The sequence below is a fragment of the Podarcis erhardii genome (assembly GCF_964252035.2).
Source record: "Podarcis erhardii genome assembly, chromosome: 4".
Classification (NCBI taxonomy): Eukaryota; Metazoa; Chordata; class Lepidosauria; order Squamata; family Lacertidae; genus Podarcis; species Podarcis erhardii.
The window spans coordinates 97,363,052-97,389,552 of NC_138508.1; the positions used below are offsets into that span (position 1 = coordinate 97,363,052).

Below are 26,501 nucleotides of genomic sequence, written 5' to 3' on the forward strand. Positions count from 1 at the left end.
GCAAGACGAATGCCTCACAAGACGAATGCCTCGCAAGACGAAAGAGTTTTCCCTTTTTTTGAGTCGTTCCACAAGACGATTTCCCTATGGGCTTGCTTCGCAAGACGAAACGTCTTGCGAGTTCTTGCGAGTTTGTTTCCTTTTTCTTAAAGTCGCTAAGCCGTTAATAGCCACTAAGCCGCTAATAGCCGCTAAGCCGCTAATAGCCGTGCTTCGCAAGACGAAAAAACCGCGAGACGAAGAGACTCGCAGAACAGATTAATTTCGTCTTGCAAGGCACCACTGTACTGGGGAAATTGTTGACATAATGAGAACAGCTAGACGTGAGAGTGCCCTTACTTCAAGAGGGCAGCTTTCCAGATGTAACTTAAACAATTTGAATTTCAGGAAAAGGATACAAGAGTCTGTGAGCATCCGTTGTCCGACATAGTGATTGCTGGTGAAGCAGCTCATCCTTTGCCCCATACTTTCCACCGTTTGCTACAGACCATCTCTGACCTCATGATGTCTCTCCCAAGTGGAAGTTCATTGCAACAGATGGCTCTGAGGTAGGTGCTAGATACAGAAAATCTCCTTTAAAAATTGAGCAGAGAGAAGGTAAACATATATATGAAGCCTTTTTTTCATTTAGAGCAAAAGTAGGGGGGAAAGCTACCTACTCAGATATTTAGACACCAGCTCTGTATCTGGCTGGGCACATTTCAGTATGCAGCATTCAAATGCCCAGAATTAGGATGCTTCACAAGGTAATTGGTATCATTTTTTATACTGGACATATTAACACAAGTTTTTTTGCTTGCATTTTGGAGCAATAGGAAACCATAGAATCCTGCTTCTGTCTTGTAAGAGCTGAGTACGTTGACTGATCAGGATTCCTGTATTTAAAACTCAGTAAAAATGGTTTACTTCTTTCATGTACCTTCCTGCCTCTGAGCAGGTATAAATGAGGATTTAAACTTGTCAGGATATATGGAAAATAATCCCTTGTTCCAGTACCGCAGTTGCCTTGTTTCTGATCTGCAGCTCTGGCACCATTTCAAAAAATAAAAGCAGGCTTCTTCCAGAAGCAATACCAACAAATTGCAGATTGTGACGACACTCCATTGGCTACTACTTGCATCTGGCTATGTGATTATGTCATTGCCCTTGCTCTTGAGCAGTCTTCATTCAGATTGGGCTGTGTAATGACCATGAAGCTGGATCAAATGCTTGAATATGTAAACATTTTCCTACCATTTCCCAACCTGCTCATTCATGAAGAGAGTGTGTTCCATATTGCAAAGACTTGTGTCCCCCCCCCCCAAAAAAAATTTAAATACACCTCCTTTTGTTCAGCCGTACTTACTTAGCCCATATTAATGTAAGACCTCATACGTTACTTTCAGAGACAAACATTAATGGAACTGACATCTAATACCCTTCATGTATTGTTAGCCTCTAGATCTAAGGCCCTTCCCTGTCTTTTCTGTTGTTAGTCTTGAATCTCAGGTGGGTGCAGTGGTGTAGCAGGGGAAGGGGTGAGGGAGCCATCGCGCTGGGCCCAGTTTGGGGGGGAGGACGCAACACAACGCCCTGCCCCATAGTGAACCCAGCACTATGGCACTGCTAGCAGCTGCTGGGGCCTGGGGCGCATGCCTGTTGCCTCCTTCCCAGCCAGAGGGTGCAGTGTGAAGGACACAACTGCTCACGACGCCTTCCCTGTGAGCCCAGCACTGCTCATAAAAGCATCACTGGGCTCTCAAGGCTCAGGGCACACGCCTGCTTGTGGCTATGAGTGCGCCCTGCTTTGTAGCAGAAGAAGATGAGTTTGGATTTGATATTCCACTTTATCACTACCCTAAGGAGTCTCAAAGGGACGCATGTGGCGCTGTGATTCAAACCACAGAGTCTAGGACTTGCCGATCAGAAGGTCAGTGGTTCGAATCCCTGCAATGGGGTGAGCTCCTGTTGCTCGGAACCTGCTCCTGCCAATCTAGCAGTTCGAAAGCTCATCAAGGTGCAAGTAGATAAATAGGTACCGCACTGGCGGGAAGGTAAATGGCATTTCTGTGCGCTGCTCTGGTTCGCCAGAAGCGGCTTAGTCATGCTGGCCACATGACCCGGAAGCTGTACACCGGCTCCCTCGGCCAATAAAGCGAGATGAGCGCCGCAACCCCAGAGTAGGTCAGAGGACCCTTTACCTTTACCTTAAGGAGTCTCAATGTGGCTAACAATCTCCTTTCCCTCCCTCCCCCACAACAAACACTCTGTGAGGTGAGTGGGGCTGAGAGACTTCAGAGAAGTGTGACTGGCCCAAGGTCACCCAGCAGCTGCATGTGGAGGAGCAGAGACACGAACCCAGTTCACCAGATTACGAGTCCACCACTCTGAACCACTGCACCACACTGGCTCAGTGTGCAGTGGTTCAGGGGTCACTCTCATGGCATGCCCCACCCCCAGGTGCCTCCTACACACATCCTGGTGCACACCAGGCGCAGGCGGGGGCCGCTCCACCGCTGGATGGGTGAATATTTTACACACTTGTTGCCTCTGCTTGGAGATGCATAAGTTAAAAGATAAGAAAAAAATATTTTTATACACCACGGCTGCTGCCAGGTTACTGATAGCAAAAATTTGGAAAGGGGACACTGTCCCCTCAATACAGGAGTGGTTAAACAAGCTCTGTGAATTCATAGAGTTGGCTAAAATGACAGCAGCCATCAGATTTTAATTGAATCAGAAACTCAAGAAGGAATGGACTTGTTTAGAAGAATATATGACAAAACATTGTTCGAAAACAAATTTATTGATATACATGGACTTACGTTCGTAAAGGTGTGATAAAACTATTGTAAGATTGTTCCTGGGGTCAATGTAACTAATATATATAACACAATGATAAGTTTTAAAATATAATAAAGGATGTCGAGCCGTGGTGGAGGGAAGTCACAATAATAGGTAAAAAGAAATATATATATATACACACACATACGTTTAGTAATGAAAGGGATACAGAATGGGAAACAGGAATTTCTTTATTGTATTTCATACTGTATATTCTTGATATCTCATAGCCTACATTTCACGTTACAATAGATAGATAGATAGATAGTTAAAAGGCATTTATTTGCCATATAGATAGACATGGAAACTCAGCAAATAATGGAATGTGTTTCTTCTTAGTAGAGCCTGGGCTGCCTGTTCAGAGTCTTAAGCTGATGATGTATGCTCTGCTCATGGTTCATTGGATGCATTTAAACTGAAGAAGGGTGCTTGTTAACTTAATTTTTTCAGATGCTGGAGCCTCAAATTCAAGCAATCGGATCACCAGTTTCTGCACCAGAGCAATGTCTTTCACCACATTAACAACATTCTGTCCAAATCTGATGATGGAGACAGTGAAGAAAGCTTTAGTATCAGTATCCAGTCTGGCTTTGAAGCTATTAGTCAGGTAAGTCGTACCTCCCTGCCTCCAGGGAGGCAGTAGATGAGCATATCTTACTAATCAGAAATGCATACAGTCACTTAAAATGAAGTTTCAGAAGTACTTCATTTTCACAAGTTGATATTTCCCATATGTGTAGACTAGTGGTTTTCAACCAGTGTGCTGCGGCACCCTGGGGTGCCTTGAATAATGGTCAGGGATGCCCATCCTCTGATGCCGTTTTGTGTCTCTGCCTCCCAAAGGCTGGCACAACTGTTTGTTGCAGCAGCCCTGGCTACAAGCTGCACAGGCGAATGATGCCTCTGGGAGGCACCTCTCTTTGGGGCAGAGAGCGAGGGCAAGCTCAGAGACCAGGGGTGGCAGCAGCTGCCTGAAGGACTCCCAAGGAGAGGGGAGAGGAGAGGAGGCTGAGGGAACACGCAACAACGGAGGGTGTTCGAAAAAGGATGAGAGGCTGCTAGCTGTGCAGGCAAGGGGTGACATAACTGAGCTCCTGAGCCCCACAAGGGTGCTCCAGAAAGAATGTAGTTGGTCAAGGGAGCCATGGACTCGAAAAGGTTGAAAACCTGGTGTAGACCTATGGGAGCAAATGCAGGTTGTGATATGTGGCTAAATGGTGTCAGGTAGCTGCATCTGATTTTGGATGTGCTGTCTAGTCTTGTTGTTTAGTCGTTTAGTCGTGTCCGACTCTTCGTGACCGCATGGACCAGAGCACGCCAGGCACTCCTGTCTCCCACTGCCTCCCGCAGCTTGGTCAAACACATGCTGGTAGCTTCAAGAACACTGTCCAACCATCTCGTCCTCTGCCGTCCCCTTCTCCTTGTGCCCTCCATCTTTCCCAACATCAGGGTCTTTTCCAGGGAGTCTTCTCTTCTCATGAGGTGGCCAAAGTATTGGAGCCTCAGCTTCAGGATCTGTCCTTCCAGTGAGCACTCAGGGAGCAGGAACTGGCAAGCCACTCCAGTATCCTTGCCAAGAAAACTCCATGGACAAAGCCGTCTAATCTAGACACATGTTAATAGAAACAGTGTCTTTATTCTTACTTTACTTTTTAAAGAGAACCTTCAAACTCAAAATCGCTGTCTCATTTCATACCTCCTCTTCATTTAAACTAATCAAGAAAGAATGGTTTGTACCACAGGAGTGACATACTTTTTTTGCTTGTTTTTTGTTTTTTTTTACCTCTTTGACTCTGAAACTCCACTGTTTTGACAGGAATCATGTATAGTGATTTGTCTAAAAGACTTAACCAGCATCGTGGATATTAAAACGTCAAGTCGCCCAGCCATGATTGGTAGTTTGACGGATGGGTCAACAGAAACCTTCTGGGAATCTGGAGATGAAGATAAAAATAAGACTAAAAACATTACCATTAATTGTGTCAAAGGAATTAATGCTCGCTATGTGTCTGTCCATGTTGACAACTCACGGGATCTTGGGGTAAATCATATTCTGTGTCATATTTCTACATGAATTTTGTTGAAACAAAGAATAGCAGAACTTGCATATTCTCATAAATTTGCACTGCTGTAGAGAGTGTAGTTATAAAATAGTTAGATCAAACTGTATCAAACGTTCTCTGTTCACTTCTGCAAGGGCTCTTGAGCCAGTGGATGGGTGAACAGTTGCACTATTGTAAATGCAACAGTTGCACTATTGTAAATGCATTATGCAGTGAAGTTACCAGCAAACCTGCTCATGCATTTTCTTGCACAGCAGTCTACCACTGTCATGAAGCATTTCACCAGTGGAACAAGCATGCTGCTAAGTTACTTTAATTTAGTTACTACTTTGAATGCAACCCATAGGATTGAGTTATAAAATCCTTGGTTCAGAAATGCAGGGTTCGTGCATTCAAATAGAGAATCCCTTTTACATCATCCTGCATATAGCACAGACCTACAGAAGTGAGTTGACAGAATATAGAATTGATAGCTTCAGTTGATTTAAACGTGTGAGCCGACCCACATGAAGTGAAAATGCTGAGCTTTAAAGTTGTTTGGCTATCGCAGTTCTGCTTTTCTTCACTATCTAGTTTTATAAAATTACATATATTCATGTCCTGCACTTTAAGTTGTGTTGTTAGTATTATCAACACATTTGAAAGCGTCTTTTTATTTTTGTTTCATTCCTGTCATTTGTAGAACAAAGTGACTTCGATGACCTTTTTAACAGGCAAGACAGTAGAAGATCTTTGCAGAATAAAGCAGGTAAATAACTAATTTAATTATGAAGAAGAGTACATCTTAATTCTTAAAGAATATATGGTACTAGTTGGAATGTTATAGTTGCTTTGTTTGGCTCACAGCCCTGCAGCCCCAAAGCAATGAACAACATTAATAGATGTTACAAAAAAACATACAGTAAAAATGTGATACATACAACAGCTCAATGAAAACAGTATGAATAAGATAGCATCAAAATTCAATCAAGCATGCCGATTATGTAATAGGATCTGACTACCATTAGGCACAGCATATTGGTGGTGGCAGAAATCTTTCATTCTATTTGGCTTCTTTGCAGGAGTAATATGCATTTACCATGCCATTCAAGGGACTTGTTTTACAAAATCTCCATAACTGAACATTAGATGCCTTTGCATCATATTTGTACTATGTTTCTGGAAGAAACAAATAGAGATGTGGGAAATGAATGCCTTCCACCTCCTTCTGTTTTGCATTTTGTCCCTTATATGTGCCTGTAATAAAGGATCAGGTGGCTGCAGAATCTGAATACTGTTACAGTTTTAAATTGCCCAGTCCTGTGTACAGAGAGGAGGGGAAGGTCCATCTTTAATCTAATTCATATTGGCAGTTGTTTTGAGTTGACATTGGTTGGGTTGAAAGCTCTGTCTGTGGTGATAACCCATTCACACATGCCCAGCCCTAAACTGTTGAATGTGGATGCGTGAATCAGACTATTAAATATTGGCTTTTGAACTAGTTACTTGTAAAGGCAAGTCATTAGTTGTATGTGTGCCCCCCCCCCCCACCTTACAAATCCGTCTTTACATTCTTGTGTACTAGGTTGACTTGGATTCAAGGCATATTGGCTGGGTAACCAGTGAACTTCCTGGTGGAGATAATCACATCATCAAAATTGAATTAAAGGGACCAGAGAACACTCTCAGAGTTAGGCAAGTGAAAGTGCTGGGATGGAAGGATGGCGAAAGCATCAAGATAGCAGGCCAGATTTCAGCAAGTGTAGCTCAGCAAAGGAACTGTGAAGCTGAGACGCTGCGGGTCTTCAGACTTATTACATCTCAGGTGAGACACTGAATTGCATCACAACAATTCATGTTTAGTGCTGTAAATTAGACATACGATCTAAGAGTGACTTTTGTGTAATTCTGTCTCTGAAGCTCTATCTGAAGCTGTTTCAATGAAAGACTCTATGGGAGCTTTATGCATGTGTTTATTTTTGAATATTGGGTATCTGCTATGAACTGCACATAGATATTTTAAAACGGTTAATGCAGCTGCATAAAAGCTTGTATGTAACTCCTCTACTGTTGTTTTATCCATTCTTTAATAGGTCTTTGGAAAACTCATATCTGGAGATGCTGAGCCAACACCAGAACAAGAAGAAAAAGCTTTGCTGTCTTCACCTGAAGGAGAAGAAAAAGTACACAATGTATTTATTTGTATTCTATCATTACTATGATTCTAAAACTAGTAATGAAAGTTCTGTCAATTTCTGACTTTTGCCATGTTGGACTGAATTCCCTTACCTAGATTTTCCTTTTAATTCAGTAGTGGTTTCGCCAAATTGCTAGTAATGCTGAATGTTTACCTACATGCTGGAAATATAGACTTTCTTTGGGATTACAGTGGTGCCTCGCAAGACGAAAAGAATCCGTTCCGCGATTCTCTTTGTCTAGCGGTTTTTTCGTCTTGCGAAGCAAGCCCATTGACGGCTTAGCGGATTAGCGCTATTAGCGGTTTATCGGCTTTTAGCGGCTTAGCGGATAAGCAGATAAGCAGCTTAGAAAAAGCGGGGGGGGGGGAGAGAAAAAAAAGTCGGAAAAACTCGCAAGACATTTTCGTCTTGCAAAGCAAGCCCATAGGAAATTCGTTTTGCGAAGCACCTCCAAAACGGAAAACCCTTTCGTCTAGCGGGTTTTTCGTCTTGTGAGGCATTCATCTTGCGGGGCACCACTGTACTTAACTTTCAACAATAGTCAGGGAATGTTTGGCAAGATTCATAGTAAGCCATTTATTTATTTCAGATGCATTGATTCACCAGTCGTTGAACCTTGGAGCAGCCTCACTATTAATGTTTTGTTCTGATTAACAGCCACTATTTAAAGTCCACGTCTACATCCCAGTTTCTTCTTAATTCTTGTTGCAAAAAGCAGTTCACTAGGAAGCCAATGCATGGAAGCACTATCTGCAAGTAAAGCAGATTGTTTTAACTTGCACAGTATTTTATTGCTTTAACAGTAGGAACTCCTGTGTTAATAATATCCAGGTCCTGCAAAACGCAGCTACGATTCTTCTTGCCAGAAGGTCCTACATAAACAAATGCTCAATCATGTTCCCATTTCCCAAAAAAGTAGACGTGGAAGTCTCTGGCTGCAATAGTAACCCCCTTATAGCCCACTGAATTTCTTCTAAGTAGACATTATTAAAATTGCACTGTAAGTCACAATATGCCAGATTCTCCCAATGCAAAATTCTGTCTCTGACGTCAAAGCTCAGTTCTTCATAGAGTATTAAACTCTTACAAAAAAACCAGGACAGTATTATTGACAACTTCTTCTTTAAGGGGGGAAAATGTGTGATGTGTATATATTCTTCAGCGAATTTATTTTGGCTAGTTATTCTGTTTTCGTAAATGCCAGCCTATGTAAGGAAAGCAAAACTGTTCTAAGTTTCATGTTACAAAAATCAAACCGTGGAACATAGGCTCACATCAAATGTTAATGTTTCCATCTAAAGGCAACTTCGGATGCAGACCTGAAAGAGCACATGGTTGGAATTATATTCAGCAGAAGTAAACTGACTAATTTGCAAAAGCAGGTTTGTTTACTGTAGTAGCCTTTTATAGTTTTGAGCATTTTACACACCCTTGGACATGTGGTCTCCAGGGCACAAGAGAGGGAGGTTCAGCATGGGAAGTGGCAGCCATTGGGGAGAGGAGGGCAGAAAGTGGTTGGGAGAAAGAAGGAGAGTTTGTGGCTGCTGAGCGTTTTTTAGCTTGGACATGTTAGCTATCCCGCTTTTACGCAAAAGGGGTAAAGCAGGTTAGTTTTTTAAAAGAAGAAAATGCAAACTAGGAACTTCTGGGGATGTAAGCAGCAGAGCAATTCAAAAACAGTTTTGGTAGGGGCAAGGTAATTTACTCAGCAGAAATCAAAACTTTTGTGTTTTACAAATTAATTTAGGGACCATTTGTTGAGTTACTGCAGATACACCACGTACACGTGGCGATCTAATGTTAAGTCCCTGGACTTAACATCTAGAACATTTTGTGTCAGCTGAAGCCTATGCATGTGCAAACAGTCCCATTCTTCATTGAATGACTTAGGCACAGTGTAATCCCGCAAAATGTTCTGATGTGGTAGGAAGGGCATAAGTCTTATTTTTGCACGGTGTGATGTGCGTATGGAATTTGATCATGGCATCACAATTAAAACACTGATAAGTTATAAATCAGCTTAATTGCACTGGAGTCATGAGGTGGTTGATTGCAGTTAAATTACTTTTTCCTGTTTTCCCCGTGTTAGGTTTGCGCTCATATTGTACAGGCTATCCGAATGGAAGCGACTCGTGTTCGGGAAGAATGGGAGCATGCAATTTCTAGCAAAGAGAACGCAAACTCTCAGCCTAGCGACGAGGATGCCTCCTCTGATGCCTATTGCTTTGAGCTGCTGTCCATGGTGCTGGCACTGAGTGGTTCTAACGTAGGGCGTCAGTACTTGGCTCAGCAACTGACGTTGCTTCAAGATCTCTTCTCGCTGCTACATACTGCTTCACCCAGGGTACAGAGGCAGGTTAGTGCAAAATGAAAATTTTCATACGGTATAAAGAGGCATCGTAGTCAAATTTAGTTAAAGTTGTTTATAATGATCAGTTGATACATTAACTCAGACAATGAAAATGTTGACTAAATTCCTGGGTGCTTCATCTAGGTGACCTCCTTACTTAGGCGTGTGCTGCCAGAAGTCACCCCTAGTCGCTTGGCTAGTATCATAGGAGTCAAGGCGCTGCCCCCGGCAGATATAAGCGACATCATTCATTCAACAGAGAAGGGAGACTGGAATAAGCTGGGCATCTTGGATATGTTCCTGGGCTGCATTGCCAAAGCACTCACTGTGCAGCTGAAGGCCAAAGGAACCACTATAACTGGCACAGCTGGCACTGCAGCTGGCAAAGGAGTTACTACAGTTACATTGCCAATGATTTTCAATTCCAGGTTAGTAGATGTTGCACTCTTTTAATGTTCTTTCAGTATCACGGCATAGGGAATTAAAATGTCCCCTTTCAAAATAGGACTGCCATATGTCCGGGAATTGCCAGACATCTTCTCTTTTGGGGGTCCTACATGCCCATCAGGGGGGAATTTTACATTTTAAAGCAACTGTCCTGGATTTTTGGTTTTAATTTTGTGTGAGCGGCTCTGGTTCAGGCTTGGGCTGTGGTGTGGGCAACCTGGGCTCTGGCTCTGGTGAAGGTGGCCTGGGCTCTGGTTCAGGTGTGGGCGGTTTGCCCTAAAAAAAGCTCAACAACCTTTGGTGCCCGGATTTTTACCCCTTGAAATATGGCAACCCTATTTTAAAAACATGTCAAACATTTTGTTCTCGAAGACTGCAAAATGCATTTTATTTCAATACAGTCATACCTCGGGTTGCGAACGCTGCGGGTTGTGTGTTTTCGGGTTACGGGCTGTGCCGAACCTGGAAGTACCGGAACGGGTTACTTCCGGGTTTCGGTGCTTGCGCATGTGCAGATGACTAAATCGTGCTTTGCGCGTGCACAGAAGCGCCAAATCGCGTCACACGCGGCGCTGTGGGTTGCGAACGTGCCTCCCGCATGGATCACGTTCGCAACCCGAGGTATGACTCTACTGTATTCTCAGGTTCTTTCTAATGCTGATTTTATACATATATATGTTTGCTTTCCCCCCTTTACAGCTATCTTCGACGAGGTGAAAGCCACTGGTGGATGAAGGGCTCAACACCAACACAGATTTCAGAGATCATTATTAAGCTCATTAAAGACATGGCTGCCGTAAGCTTCCAGCATCTTAGCGTACTGTGCTGCTTTTGTGCTGAGTTGGTCCCTGCACCCTCCTTCCCCTGCACTGAGATTCCCCTTTAATTTCAGAAAGCATTACCGTATTTTTTGCACCATAACACTCACTTTTTTCCTCCTAGAAAGTAAGGGGAAATGTCTGTGCGTGTTATGGAGTGAATGCCTGCGGGTGGCGGGGGGGATCTGCTGCAGTCGTGAGCAGAGGATCCATGGTTCCCCTTCCTTCCCTCCTCCGTGGTTACAAAGCATGGATCCACATGGATCCTCAGGATTTTTGCATTGGGCTACTCCAAACTCACTGTCAGATCACATGTCTGTGGCCACAGCATGAACCACAAAAATCATATATCCACTATTTCGTTTAGAATATTTTTTTCCTTGTTTTCCTCCTCTAAAAACTACGTGCGTGTTATGGTCTGGTGCGTGTTATAGAGCGAAAAATACGGTATTTTCTCCCTGCACCACATCATCGGACCACATCCGATGGGACTAGAGCTCCACCTAGTGGTAGCATTCAGAATACACTTTTCCATGGTTGTTGGCCATCATCCCATGGGTGAATATTGCCACCTAGCATCCAAGGCAAGCAATGTTCAGAATCGATAAGTGTGCAACTCCCTACTGATTTGGAACCCCTTGCTTTTTCGGCCAAGTTTTTTTCCCTTTCTGAGCTCTCTGCCTTGCTAACAGAGCAAAGCCCACTCAGTGCAGACTCCAGAAAGGTAAAGATGGTCTCGCTGGGGCAATTCGGACATATGCATTTTTGCATATACATGACATCCTTGGAACGTAACCCCCATGCGAGATGCGATCGTTCTGCAGTTTTAATGTACATTTCTGCACAGTGCATTATATTAGGGCTCAGTCTAAGTTCTGGCTCTTCCACAGGGTCACTTGTCTGAAGCTTGGTCCCGTGTGACAAAAAACGCTATAGCTGAAACAATCATTGCATTGACCAAAATGGAAGAAGAATTCAGGTCACCAGTGCGTTGCATTGCAACAACCAGGGTAAGAGCAGATGGTTATTCTGTTACACATTGTATCTTGCTTATTGGAGAGGTTTCTCCAGGGACATCTACACGTACCTGGGTTAGCCACCTAAGGTTTTTGTGTCTTGGTTTAAATGTGTGGGCTATTGTTTTTTCCTTGAGTAAATTGTATTTCTTGATATATATCACCTGTACAAGAATAATGATGATCTTAACAGGAGAAACACTGATAATAACAAAAGCATCTGATTATATTTACTGCTGTAGAACTTTTCTGTTATATTCCCATTGCTAACAAATTTGATTTTCCTCCAAGTACATACCTGCTGGGAATTGTGTTCTGTGTGTAATATTATGAGTTTGAAAAAGCTGCTTCTTGTGCAGAGATAGTGCTTTGTATACGAAAAGGGAATTATCAGTTTTAATAGCTACAAAACATTGTTGGATCTCTCATCCCACCATCCCCCCCTTTTGTTAAAACTTGTTGTTGACCATAAATTCAGTATTTCACAGAGGAATGAAGATATATATAAATTTCACACAGTTTAATAAGAGGCAACTTAGTTGTGTATGCGTGGCTAAATGATATTTTTGAAAAGGAGATGACAGTGGTTGCAGAGAAAACGAAAACCTCTTTAGAATAGTACTAAATTTCCTAAATTTCTAAAATAAGTGCTCATCAGGTGTGGTGTGAGGTACAGAATATATAAGTTGTTTGCAATATATTCTGGATGCCTTTTACAAAAGCTTATGCTGGGTTTAAAAAAATCTTAAATGTTCATTACTCTTTTTGCTGAACTTTTGCATGTTGCTAGAGAAAATACAGTTTGAAGATGGTTATGTTTAAGTCATCAATATAAACTCATTGCTTAATTCCTAGGATTAATATGGCTTACCATACTCTAAAAAATAATTTGCTCTTGTCCTTTTTTTAACAGCTCTGGCTGGCTCTTGCATCCCTTTGTGTGCTTGATCAGGACCATGTAGACAGACTTTCCTCTGGAAGATGGATGGGAAAGGATGGGCAGCAAAAACAAATGGTAAGGAATAGGCAGCAACAAACTTTGCAGGAAACATAAACTTCACCAACTTTTGAATAAATCCTTAGTTTATCTACTACTGTGCAGAACTTGCAATGTGAACAGTTAAGCATGTGCTTTTTGCCTTGTCTTGTGCCCACTGCTGTAAGTGTTCTTGCAGACTCAGCCAGTTGCTTGTTGGAGACTTGTCACTTGTTGGAGAATATTTGTGCACTTTTTATTTGCTTTTTGTTAAAAGGGCTGATGAGAGACACTGGGTACAATGACACCCCAAGAGTAAAAGGCTGGAAAGAAGGGGGGGTTCCCCTCTCCACCTTTACCAGCAGGACTACATTTATTATATTTTTGAAGCCACTGATTCCTATTAGTGTCAGTTTATGCTCCTAGCGAGTGGTTTTCAACTTTCCTGTTAAGGAGATTATTGATGGAAGACAAGCTTCTCTGAAAGACAGTCTTTTTTAAGTCTTCTCTGGCACTCTATTTGAATAGCAGTCCTGGGTCACAACTAGGATTGTTCTTGCTCTCATTTTGAAAAGATATCTCTCATATTCTGCACATGAACTTTTTTATACTATGCTAAACTATAATACAAGGGACACGGGTGGCGCTGTGGGTTAAACCACAGAGCCTAGGGCTTGCTGATCAGAAGGTCGGCGGTTCGAATCCCTGCGACGGGGTGAGCTCCTGTTGCTTGGTCCCTGCTCTTGCCAACCTAGCAGTTTGAAAGCATGTCAAAGTGCAAGTAGATAAATAGGTACTGCTCCAGCGAGAAGGTAAACGGCATTTCCATGCGCTGCTCTGGTTCACCAGAAGCAGCTTAGTCATGCTGGCCACATGACCCGGAAGCTGTACGCCGGCTCCCTTGGCCAATAAAGTGAGATGAGCACTTCAACCCCAGAGTCGGCTACAACTGGACCTAATGGTCAGGGGTCCCCTTACCTTTACCTTTAAACTATAATACACTGAAAGGTTTAAATGTTTCTTTGATTGTCCTTGAATCTTCCTGCCACACTTGTCATCCTCTTCTGCCACACCCTTTGAGAACCACTGAATTAAAGTATTATGGATTGTAAAATAGCCACTGGGGAAGAAATGAGGAGATTAAAATGTGCCCAGCACCATTTTACAATCAAACTTGGTGTTTAAATTTTAGTATATAAAAATATGCATTATTGTTTCAGTAGTTTTCTAATTGGATCATATTGTTTGATACTTGAAAGCTGAAACAATCACTGTTCTGTAGTTCAACAAATTACAGCCTGGTTATATCTCTGTCATAAAGCTCCCTATCTGCCTCATTCTGATTTTATTTTTTAAAGCAAATTATTGGGGTGAGGTTCCCACCCCCTCAAAAATGTAATTCTGAGAACCTCTTACTACTTATAATTAACATTTTATATGTTAAAAAGCTGCTGCATAGAAATGATTGAAATACAAATAAGTTTTTCTTCCTGTTTGGATAAAATAAGAAAATTTTCCATTGGCTCGAACTATTTGCTCTTTCCCCCCATCAGCCTATGTGTGATAACCATGATGATGGAGAAACTGCTGCAATCATCCTATGTAACGTCTGTGGGAATCTCTGTACTGATTGTGATAGATTCCTCCATCTCCATCGGCGAACAAAGTCTCATCAAAGACAGGTAAAGTGTGATGTTTTCATCCTCTCAGGGCGAAATGCTTTTGTAGAAACATAGATCCATATGTACAAATATCACCAGAGATTATATCTTTGAATGATCTTTGATTTTGTCAGTTTAATATATGTTTGGCCAAATCTGACAGGTATTCAAAGAGGAGGAGGAAGCGATCAAGGTCGATCTTCATGAAGGCTGTGGTAGGACCAAACTTTTCTGGCTGATGGCTCTTGCAGATTCTAAAACCATGAAGGCTATGGTAGAGTTCAGAGAACAAACAGGTAGGATGTATTTTCATACATCATTTGGATAGTTAGGGTAATATAAATCCCTAATATGAGATGAAATGTTCCGTTGACTTTCTGTAAAACATAGGTTAATTAATTTACTAAGAAATGCATAGGTCTCCATTATGCACAATTTTAACTGGGTCATCAACACAACTTTTTTATATAAAGCAAACATGCTGCTTAGTACTCAGCTAAGCTGAACAGCTGATCCTCACTCTTGCAGAGATCTGCGTACTACCGAAGCAAAATAAATAAAAATGGAAGGAGAGATCATTTGTATGTGCTTAATTTGCACAAGACTTGGTAATAGAAGTTGGGTTGATAATGTCAAATTTTAAAAAATATAAATTCTTATTCCTATTCCTATCCCTATCAATATTAATATTATTATTATGAGCCCTTTATGTAATGCTGGGAACACTTATTTCTGGCTTATAGTTCAGTGGAAAGCACCTTTTTTGCAAAAGGTTTAGGCTCAGGTCCATGCAGAAGGTTCCAAGCAGTAGATGAGGCAGGAGTGGTGAATTATATGTGTCCCACTTCTGCCACCTTCAGGGCCACCAACTGCTGTCATAATTGTGGCTGCCCAGCTGCCGCCACCACTGCTGCAGTACTTTGATTTCTTTCCCTTCCCCACCCCTCCATGCCTCATTTTGAGTCATCGTGGTTGAGGTCATCCAGGGAGTGCCTCTCCTCTGTCGCTGCCATTGGTTTCCAGAGCACCAAATTACTGTTTAAAGTTAATGTAAAGCTTGAAAGTAGCATAAAAGTTTTGTGCTAGCTTTAATGAGTTAACTGTGGCATCGAAGGCATGCTCTGTCACCTTGCCCACGATGCCTTGTTTTTGAGAAAGGGCATCTTTCTCGGAAGGAGGCACAGGGTGGGTTACACCACCACTACTTGTGTCAGGAAGAAATGTGTGCAGCAGAGAGGCAGGGGAGGACAAGGGGGATGAGGCTGTTGGAATTAGGAGAAGGAATTGTGATGCATTCTCATGTAATAGTAATAATAATAATAATAATAATAATAATAATAATAATTATTATTATTATTATTATTATTATTATTATTTATACCCCGCCCTCCCCAGCCAAGGCCGGGCTTAGAGTGGCTAACAAGCAATAATAAAAACAAGTTGAATGAATACAACTTAAAAACAAGATTAAAATACAACAATTAAAATATTGAAACATTGAAATATTAAAATGCAGCCTCATCACAGGAGGAGAAAGGAAAAAGAAAAAAGAAAGAGGGGGAGGAAATCAAATTGGCTCCAAGCCAAAGGCCAGGTGGAACAACTCTGTCTTACAGGCCCTGCGGAAAGAAATCAGATCCCGCAGGGTCCTGGTCTCATGAGACAGAGCGTTCCACCAGGCGGGAGCCAGTGTTGAAAAGGCCCTGGCTCTGGTTGAGGCTAATCTAACTTCCTTGGGGCCTGGGACCACTAGGGTTTTGCTATTTATGGACCTTGAGGCTTTCTGTGGGGCATACCGGGAGAAGCCGTCCCGTAGGTACGAGGGTCCTCGGCCATGAAGGGCTTTAAAGGTCAAAACCAGCACCTTAAATCTGAACCTGTACTCCACCGGGAGCCAGTGCAGCTAGAAAAGCACTGGGTGAATATGCTCCCATGGCAAAGACCCCGGGAGGAGCCTCGCTGCAGCATTCTGCACCCGCTGGAGTTTCTGGGACAAGGGTAGAGCAAATTACAGTAGTCAAGCCTGGAGGTGACCGTCACATGGATCACTGGGGCCAGGTCGGGGCGGGAAAGTAGCGCATTGTCCTGTACTAGGCCTGGTCTCAAGTTCAGTCTCTGCCACCTCCAAGTGAACATTATCTCAGGGAGCGAGACTGTTTCCACACAGGGCACCTTCATACCTGTAGATCCCTTTACTTTGCAATAGCCAGCTTTACTTAACAGCTGTATGTACAATGCCTGTTTCTTCTGGGGAAAATGGTTAACACTCACCTTGGCAATAATAACGAAAGAAGACATTAGGCCAAGCGTACTAACTTTGTGTCCCGTTGTTGATCTAGGCAAACCCACTACGAGCAGCTCTGAAGCGTGCCGTTTTTGTGGTTGCAGAAACGGAACAGAATTATCAGCAGTGGGCAGCGTCTGTTCTGATGCCGATTGCCAGGTCTGTGTGAACTGTTGAATCTTTCCACCCCATTTATAAGTGACACATTATTTTGATTCTGTAGTGTGAGAGCTCGTCCGCAGGTTGCACACAGGCATACATAAGAAAAACCCAACAACCTGCTTCTTCGTTGCAAAACTTATTTGCTGAAACTTCCACACCTTTCTGTATGTGTGTTTGCCAGGGTTGCAGGTAGGGGATAGGAAAATTTTGGCAGAAAGGCTGGGGAATGCTTTAGTACTCCCACTGTCATCCTCCAAATTACCCTTTTCTGAACCTGCTTTGAAGTAATTCTGGCAGTTCATTTCTTTATCTTGCATCCATTTACAGTGGTACCTCGGGTTACATATGCTTCAGGTTACATATGCTTCAGGTTACAGACTCCGCTAACCCAGAAATAGTACCTCAGGTTAAGAACTTTGCTTCAGGATGAGAACAGAAATCGTGCTCCGGTGGCACGGCAGCAGCGGGAGGCCCCATTAGCTAAAGTGGTGCTTCAGGTTAAGAACAGTTTCAGGTTAAGAACGGACCTCCAGAACGAATTTAAGCACTTAACCTGAGGTACCACTGTATCTGTATTGTGTAGCTGAGCTCTAAGAGCTTAGTACTTCAGTTAGCTCGGCAATGAAAGCTGTACCAGAAACGGGCATTTTGTGCCAGGCGTGTTGAAAAGATAACATAAAGAGGATGGATACATTGTTTAGTACTTTCTAATAATTTATTTGGGAAGTAACATTCGTTAGAAAAGAAAGGTCTGAATTTTCTTTCTTGGAAGATTTTAAAGGGGGTCTGGATGAGCATTTAGAGCGCAACTTAGTATAAAGTGAGATATCATCCTTTTGAGCTTCTTTTAGATAACCAAGAAGCACCGAGAGAGAACAATACTGTTCCAATACCCCCTTATTGAATAGGTTCCCCTCCTCTTCAGTTTGCAACAGAGGGATTTTTCAGGCAGTGGGAAGGGAATGAAATGCATGCAGAACTGAAAGAAGGAAGTGCAGAGGTGATAAATAATTCCCATATTTTGCCTTCTTCCATCATTATTGTTCACTCACACACCTGCCAGGTACATCTCTCCTTCCCCATGCCCTTGTCCCACTTGAAGCACCAATTCCAGCAAAGGGAAGAAGAAATTACCGTTTTGGCCTGAATATAAGCCACACTTTCTTTCCAAATTCCGACCGTGAAAAGTTAAAAGTGTGGCTTGTATTTGCGACCTTATGATATCGCTGCTGAAACAGCTGCCCATGAGAGCCATCGGGGTGCGGAACAAGGTCGCCTGCCCTGACTGCGGCTCCCAGGCCTCCCCCGAACCGTTGTAAAGAAGGGGGAAGGCCGCCGGCAAAGAGCCCAGAGAGCAGCCCGGGAGTGCAGGGCAACGGCACACAGCCCGCCCGCTGCTCCCAAGACTCCCTGAGCTACCATAAGGAGACAATTCGAAAGCAGACTGAACAGGCAACCCCCCACCCCCGCAACCAGCCTTTTTTATCTCTCCCCCCCCCCCATTTTAAAGGTGCGGCTTATTTGCGGGTGCAGCTTATATTCGGGCCAATATGGTACTGACGCATACTGAGTCAGTAAGGCAGCTTCCTATATAATACAGTGGTGCCTTGCAAGACGAAATTAATCCGTTCCGTGAGGCTCTTCGTATAGCGGTTTTTTCGTCTTGCGGAGCAAGACCATTGACAGCTTAGCGGATTAGCGCTTGTCAGAGTTGCCTCCAGGTCCCAGCTCACAGAGGACCAACGCTAGCCAGTAATAACGTATAAAAGTCTTTATTGAAGATTAGTTTCCATTTCCAAACCGCAGCGTGCAACTCTACGTCTTAGATCTTAGACCGGCGAAGCTCCATCTGAGTCTCCGCCTCCTAGACACCAGTTTAAGACTCTAGCCTTACTCCACCTCTTCCGTTGTTCTTTCCTCCTCTGGTTCCTTCTGCCCCCTGGGGTTTCCTCCTTTCTGGACTCTTCTGACGCTGACCCCCCTGAGTCTTGCCCCTCCTTCCGGCGGGCTTTAGGACCTGGCTCCCTATCCGGGCTACCTGCTGTGCCGCTCGCCTGTACATTTGAACTTGGCGCACGCGCCCAGCCGGTAACTTTCCTCCTGACCATTTTCCCGCTCTCCGATGGAGGCGTGGTCAATTCTGACTCATCTCCTCTCGCTGGTGGTGAGAACACTGGTCCCGATGCCTGGGACTCCTCCCCCCCACTGCGCTCTGGTGCGGAAGCTGGTCCTGATTTCCAGCTGCTGCTCTGGGAGTCCCCGCTGGCCCCTTCCTTCTGGGGTTTCCCCCTTGGCACCCCCCTTGCCCTGGCCATCGGCGCTCCCTTCTGTGAATCTTCCGATTCGCTGGAGAGGCTCATGGAATCCCTCTGACCACTGTCACCACCTACGCTCCCCTCGGATTCCTCCCCCTCGCTCTCCATTTCCTCCCTCTCCTGTGCCTCTGCTCCTGAGCCCCTGACAGCGCTATTAGCAGTTTAGCGGCTTTTAGCGATCAGCTGTTAAGCGGCTTATCAGCGGATCAGCTGATAAGCGGCTTAGCGGCTTAGAAAAAGGGGGGAGGGGAAGGGGAAAAAACCCCGCAGGAACTCGCAAGACGTTTTCGTCTTGTGAAGCAAGCCCATAGGGAAATTCGTTTTGCGAAGCACCTCCAAAACGGAAAACCCTATCGTCTAGCGGGTTTTCCGTCTTGCGAGGCGTTCGTCTCGCGGGGCACCACTGTACAATCATTACTGCTGTTACCTGTTAAATCTGTGGAAGGACTTTTTCTCTCCTCTGCAAAGTTGAAATTATTGGCTCCAACCACCTGAGAGTGTATAATGTTAGTTTACATCTGTTTTTAACAGGAGTACGCTAAGATAGCTTGCAGCAAGACTCATCCTTGTGGTCACCCCTGTGGCGGTGTCAAGAATGAAGAGCATTGCTTGCCCTGTTTGCATGGTTGCGATAAGAGCACCACGACCCTTAAGCAAGATGCTGATGACATGTGCATGATTTGTTTCACGGAGGCACTTTCGGCAGCACCGGCTATTCAGGTTTGAATGTTGTTTTAATAAACAAAAACTCTAGCTGATTCTCAGAGGTTCCTAGTTAATCAGCAGGGAACAACTTTGTAGAAATCATATTTATGCCAGCATGTAAACTATGAACTATTTAGAGCTGCTATTTTTGTGCTGCTTTTCCAGGTGGTGTTAATTGCTAATAAATTCTGATGCAAGCATTTCTGCTCTTCTAATTCTCAGAGCATTGCCAACCTGCTTTGGTTCCAAGTTGCATTTGTACCGCTCAGGTGCTTAGTAGGTGGTCTTCCTTTGTCAGGTTTATCCAGTGCTGAAATTTACCCTAATGATCGGTTCAACCCCATTCCAGGTGTGCTTTTACCAAGTCACCTAGTTAATGCCTTGAGTTATCTCATATGATCTCTATCATGAATTCACAATCCTTGACTCTGCTCCCGATCAGTTTTTATTCCAAATGTCTGGCTTCTGTGCCAAATTGCATGTGCCCTTCCACAAGCTTTTTCTAATCTATGGCAGTTTAAGCAGCTGTTGGATCTTTTAATCCTAGCTCTAGGTTCTGAATAATTTTAATGCAGTGTTTTATTAGTTGTATTTGTTTACATTTTTTATTATCTATGATGTTCTTTTAACAACTTTTTTGTAATTAACCCAGTTATGTCTGCAGGCTTGAGCATAATGTGCTAGCATAATGTGGCTTCCTGTTTCTCCCTTCCATCATCACACTTCAGGGTCTGCTTCAGAGGGTCTTCAACCCTCTGGAACATATTTTGAGTGTACATAGGTGGCTGGAGAGGAGAAACCGGAAGTTATGTTGTACTAACAGACACCCATTCACACTGTGTTGGGTATCACCCATTTTTTCTTACTGTATAATCAGAGTAAACTTTTTTTTTCTGATTTGCGGTTTTTCTGCTTTGAGGCAAAGCTTAATATGTGTATACCAGGGATTATTTCTGTTAATGTATTGATAAATCTTCCTCTTTACAGTTGGACTGTAGTCATATATTCCATTTGCAATGCTGTTGCCGAGTTTTAGAAAACAGATGGCTTGGGCCACGGATAACATTTGGGTTTATGTCCTGCCCTATTTGCAAGGTGAGCAAATGGTCAAGCGGTATTTTAATACCTTGAGAAACAAGCCATGTTGAAGGGCCAAGAAATGTGCTCATCCGATTTTCAGGATTGAAATCAATGTGAAATTGATAGTCTTTAAGAACATTACTAGGAAATATTAAGGGCTTGATCGGAATTCTAAATTATTGATTTGCATGCTATAAATTTCTGGGGAATTTAAGAAACAATTGGTGTGTCTAGAAAATAACCTCCAAAATAACTGTGTGCAACAGTTATGTCTCTGGACCATTACAGTAAATGTTAGAAACTGCTCATGTTAGCAGTGTATGCAAAGTATGTGTGATTTGGAAGAAGTAAATGGGGAACAATTAGTGATTTAACATAATATAACAGGAAGGAGCAAGCACCCTGTGAAGGAAATGTGAAACAAATTGCACATTTAGAACTATGGAAATCACTGACATGTGTCAGTCACACCAGTAATATGTGCTGAGGCTTTTAAATACATTAAAATAATTATGGTTAAGGAATAAAACAATATTTTATTGCCTTTCTGCTTTTGTATACTTGCTGTTAACAAATGTTATGCTAAACATTGATGGGCGTTTTCTCATTTCATCTATCAGCAGCAATTATTTGTCACCCAATAACAAAGCTTTCTGGGTTACTCACAACAACAAGAAGAAAGAAACAAACAAATCAAAACCATAAAACTAAAATATAGAATACAGCATAAAAACACAACATCAACTAATAAAACCAGTAAAGCAAGCTTCTCAGCAGATCTTGAACATTTCAGGAGTTATTCTAAAAACAGGAACATTATTAAAAGATTATTTAAAAGGCTGGGAAAATACAAAGTACTTCACTGGGCACTTAAAGGGCCACAATGTAGGCACCAGATATTCTTTTACCAGGGCGTCATCACTGAAAAGGCCCTCTCGACAGGAGTGTTGAGACTCTTACCATGTTGGTCGATAGGTATTTTGCTATTTAAAATTGATGTGTGTGTACGCTTGGGTTGGTTTTCATTAGTTACATGCCAAATAAAATCTTCATTTTTGCCAAATGCTTGTTTACAAATTGCTTATTTTTTCTCTCCTCTTTTCTGTGGGTTTCTAACAGAACAAAATTAATCATACAGTATTAAAGGACTTGCTTGATCCAATCAAGGAGCTCTATGAAGACGTGAAGAGGAAAGCACTGATGAGACTGGAGTATGAAGGACTGCACAAAAGTGAGGCCATCACAACACCCGGAGTTCGGTTTTACAATGACCCTGCTGGCTTCGCTATGAACAGATACGCTTATTATGTTTGCTACAAATGCAAAAAGGTATGATTTGGGGCCTAGATCCATTGTTCAGATTAACCAGATTAGGAAATTGCCGAGGCGCTGGTATGGATCTGCAATCCTTGGTGAGTTAGAGAGGTTCCCTGCATGAGAGGGCAGGCTCTGGTGAACTGAGCAGATGAGACCAACAGTGGGCCCAATGGTCAAGAAGGCAGTTTCTGCACATGCTGTAAAGGGAAGTGAGGGGCAGATGGGGCTCTTCAACCTGGGAAGGTAGCCCATCTAGGAGGATAACTCTGATCCTAAACCTTTGCTGCCTTGCGGCTACACTCATTTGTGAGAAAGGCTTTGGAAGTAAACCCCCGAGGAAAAATCTGTACCTGCTGCCTTGCAGGGTATCTTGGGGGGGAGAAAAGGCTAAGGAGTAAGCCCTACACAAATCTGTGGCGGAGTCCTTAAAACAGTTAGATGGCGTCTTGTATGCCTCCTTCCAGCAACTCCTGCAGCCAAGCTTTGCTTTCCTCTGGAGCACATCAGCAAGGCCGAGAGTGGGGTCCTGTCTTCTGGCCAGCCCAGGACCCCAATACACACTGACCAGGAGAGGTCACTTTGGTGCTGCAAAAAATTCTGTCAGTTGTGCCAAAAATAGATACAATCTTCCATGCATGGTAAAAAGCTGGTCTAAACTGTGCAAAAATATTTCAGAACCTAATTCCGTTATTGCACCTTTTCAATTCCAGCTTTATTTTTGAAATACGCATTTAAAAGGCTTGCAGCCCTCTACTGGCAATTTTCAATTATGTAAACTTCAGCAGCTCTCTTTTCTTCAGCTCCTGGTTACAGGCACCTCCTCTTTCTGAACAGTGACATCTTTTGGGGGACATTTTTTAGAAAGGGAGAAGTGACTAGAGGAAGTAAGCAAGAACTCTTTCTTCCAGCATCTGGAGGGGCCACTGGTTTCCCATTCATGCTCTGTTTCTTATAAAACGACATCCTGACTACTTGCTATCCCTGACAAACCCCCCTCCACCCCAAAACAAGGATGTTGAAATGTAGAAACACTCCGCTTTAATTGTTAGCACATCCAAAATTAGCCAGGTAAAATGTAAGACTTTGCCAATAGTGAACCACCCTTATGCTTGAGATCTATAGATACACACATGGAAAAATATTGTTATATACTAAGAACATTTCATCTGTTCCTCTTTGCAAATCAATTTACTTCTGAGATGCTGTAAATGAACTGTACAGTGGTACCTCAGGTTACATACGCTTCAGGTTACAGACTCCGCTAACGCAGAAATAGTACCTCGGGTTAAGAACTTTGCTTCAGGATGAGAACAGAAATCGTGCTCTGGCAGCACGGCAGCAGTGGGAGGCCTCATTAACTATCAGGGAACTGCCATCGGAGCCAGAGGAGGAGGGAGGGCTCTGGAGGGATGCCGGAGAGCGTCCCAGTAGGGAGAGAGGCAGCCCATCTGCGGGAGAAGGAAATCAGCGTAGCACCAGTGGAGAAGGGGGGCAGATGGGGGAATCGGCGAAGGGGCTCCATGACTCCTCGCCGGAGACCAGCGGGGAGAGCACGGGTCCTCCGCTGCCCACACCCTCCCTGCGCAGAAGACTTCCGCGCAGGGAGAGTAGGTGGAGACTTGGCGTCAAAGAACTTCTTTGCTGGAAGAAGTTCAAGAAACGCCCACTGACGGATTCTGCCAGCGATTGAGTGGCTGTCCGGACAGAAAGGGTTCACCCAGGTGACTCAGCCACATGTGGTGACGACTTACGCATGAGCAACCCCTAGAACCATTACATTAACTAAAGTGGTGTCTCGGGTTAAGAACAGTTTCAGGTTAAGAACGGACCTCCGGAATGAATTAAGTACATAACCAGAGGTACCACTGTACTGTCTTCAGTTTTCCATGTCCTGATAGTCTTTTGTATGTTTTCCCTCTTAGGCCTATTTTGGTGGAGAAGCACGTTGTGATGCTGAGGCTGGCCAGGGAGATGACTATGATCCTAGAGAGCTCATCTGTGGTGCCTGCTCTGATGTTTCACGGGCTCAGGTAGGAAAACACTTTTGCTTTTATTTAAAAAAAACAACAAAAAACAAATGTACAAAGTGAAACAGCTTTTAACTCATGCTAGTTAGCTTAACCTGTGTTCCCCCCCTTTTTTTCACAGATGTGTCCTAAACATGGTACAGATTTTCTAGAGTACAAATGTCGTTATTGCTGCTCGGTGGCCGTGTTTTTTTGCTTTGGGACAACCCATTTTTGCAATGCTTGTCATGACGACTTCCAAAGAATGACTAGCATTCCTAAAGAAGAACTTCCACATTGTCCTGCAGGTAACATTTTAAAATGGTAGTTAAAGGTATCTTGGAGTAGGTTTAAACTCTTGGAAAAGTAGGTAGCATGCCAGATAGTCTTTAAGCAAGATCTGCTACAACATAGTTCTTCCAGATGAGTTTTACAAACGTATTTTTCCTTGCATAGATTAGTATTTCCAGTTCAGATTTTCATAATTATGTTCAGTTTTATGCATGGAGGCTGAGTTATTTGAAAATAATATCAGATGTTTTATTCCCCCAAATAAGCAAAGCAATCACATTAAAACCAGTAGCAAAATGGTCCCCTCCCTTCTCAAACAAATTTCACAGTGCCTTTTGGTACATGCATGAAGAACAGAAATTACAACTATCCTATAATGTGTGATCGGTGTTCCTGGGTCAAGAAAACGGGGGCGGAAGGAGGGGGGAAGTAACATAAACCCTTTAGGAAGCCATAAATTCAATGCTGAGGTTTTCTTAGTCTCCAAGACCACAAAGTATAGACTTTTTGTGGTTCCCTTCAACTCCCTTCTGACAAGAGGTTCGTGTTAAATGCTTGCCCCCTGTATAAGCCTTCAGTTTTGCATGTCACCTGATTTGTCAAAGTATTCAATTTTTACGCATGCCAGGGGATTCTTAGAGCTTTAATTCCACAAGAAGAGAGGCACCATGCACAGTATGGTCAGATCTCTCTCTCTCTCTCTCTCTCTCTCTCTCTCTCTCTCTCTCTGGTTGGATGGGTGGGTGGGTGGGTTACCTTTAGCATAAAGATTTGAACCCTTCAGTGGTTTAGCTTTATAAATTTCTAGGTGCTCGTGCAATGTTTTACAGATTTTGTTTGGTCTTCTTAAACTTTTTTTCAGGTCCCAAGGGCAAGCAGCTTGAAGGAACAGAATGCCCCCTTCATGTAGTCCATCCACCTACTGGCGAGGAATTTGCACTAGGCTGTGGCGTCTGCAGAAATGCACATACTTTTTAGTCCATAGTCCTTTAATTTGCCAGAGCAAAGCTGCTGTCATCCCACAAGTGTCCTGAGTTCATTATAAACCACAATTAAAATGAGGATGGGACCATTTGATAACACAGGAAAAAAGGGACATAATACGGGAAGATGGATGCCAAATACCATGTACATAATCCTTGCTTTGGGGAAAGTGACATTTATGACCCAAGACATCAAAACTTGTGAGGTGTTTGCATGTGGCCATTACGTGCATCAGCTACAAAGCATTGGACACTTGCAAATAAATAATTGCTGTCAAAGAGGCTCTGTTTCCGTGGACTCCAAATGATGCTGGATATCAGATGAAGAAAAAGTTGATTATTGTATACTGACTTTTTTGTAATCCTGTACAATTGTAACTGCATCACGGGTAGGGGTGGAAAAAAGGAATATTCTGGTTTATTTCTTAGACTGTTATTAAAGTGTTAGGAAGGCATAAATGTAACCAGTATCACGCTGTATATATAAAATATCAATGTTTGTCCTGTATAAGAATTACTAAATTGTAAACAGAAGTTTCATTTAAACTTCTGGGTTATGTTTGAGCCTGAAATTTTAATGAAGTGCAATACTGAGTGTGCCTCATATCTTGCAGCTGTAAACATAATGGAATGTACATGTCAATAAAGCCGCTGTACATTTTTATACAGTGAAAGTCTAATGAATGTGAAAGAACTTTTATTTGGGAGTGGAAGCTCTTAACTGTATCAAAAATGAATTTATTTGAAGGGTGTTCTTACTGAGGTAAGAAAACACTTCTGTTTTCCTTATCAATTTTGACGCAGTGCCTTAGGAAATGAAACATGCTCCTTTTCCATCTAGAAAAAACCACACCCTTTATCATTTTATACCACAAACCCACCCACCCTGCTGCGTCCTGAGTTATGTCGGTTACTCTTCTTAAATGAAGTTGTTTTAGGACCAAAGTGTATGCAGTTGATAACTGTACAAAGTTTGTAAAAGAACAGAGTCATGAAATTCTTGCTGTTGTACTCTCTTAAGAGGGTG

The 26,501-nt window shown here is 43.0% G+C and overlaps 1 protein-coding gene across 13 annotated transcripts in view; it reads left to right on the plus strand.

Annotated features, from left to right (window-relative positions):
- MYCBP2 (MYC binding protein 2) overlaps positions 1–26,154 on the plus strand; it is a 138,824-nt gene extending 112,670 nt beyond the window's left edge. For 12 of the 13 annotated variants that reach the window (XM_081857927.1, XM_081857917.1, XM_081857918.1 and 9 more), the window contains 21 exons: positions 388–548; positions 3,274–3,430; positions 4,640–4,864; positions 5,569–5,634; positions 6,451–6,690; positions 6,959–7,057; positions 8,365–8,445; positions 9,153–9,419; positions 9,558–9,841; positions 10,560–10,656; positions 11,569–11,688; positions 12,608–12,709; positions 14,224–14,352; positions 14,495–14,627; positions 16,671–16,774; positions 19,624–19,812; positions 20,785–20,892; positions 21,997–22,206; positions 24,117–24,224; positions 24,343–24,508; positions 25,354–26,154. In XM_081857927.1, coding sequence (XP_081714053.1) covers positions 388–548; positions 3,274–3,430; positions 4,640–4,864; positions 5,569–5,634; positions 6,451–6,690; positions 6,959–7,057; positions 8,365–8,445; positions 9,153–9,419; positions 9,558–9,841; positions 10,560–10,656; positions 11,569–11,688; positions 12,608–12,709; positions 14,224–14,352; positions 14,495–14,627; positions 16,671–16,774; positions 19,624–19,812; positions 20,785–20,892; positions 21,997–22,206; positions 24,117–24,224; positions 24,343–24,508; positions 25,354–25,469 — 3,162 coding nt within the window. In that variant the 3' untranslated portion in view covers positions 25,470–26,154. The remainder of the gene's footprint in view (positions 1–387; positions 549–3,273; positions 3,431–4,639; positions 4,865–5,568; positions 5,635–6,450; positions 6,691–6,958; positions 7,058–8,364; positions 8,446–9,152; positions 9,420–9,557; positions 9,842–10,559; positions 10,657–11,568; positions 11,689–12,607; positions 12,710–14,223; positions 14,353–14,494; positions 14,628–16,670; positions 16,775–19,623; positions 19,813–20,784; positions 20,893–21,996; positions 22,207–24,116; positions 24,225–24,342; positions 24,509–25,353) is intronic. The other variant, XM_081857923.1, reaches the window with a different exon arrangement.
- Positions 26,155–26,501: the final 347 nt, after the last annotated feature.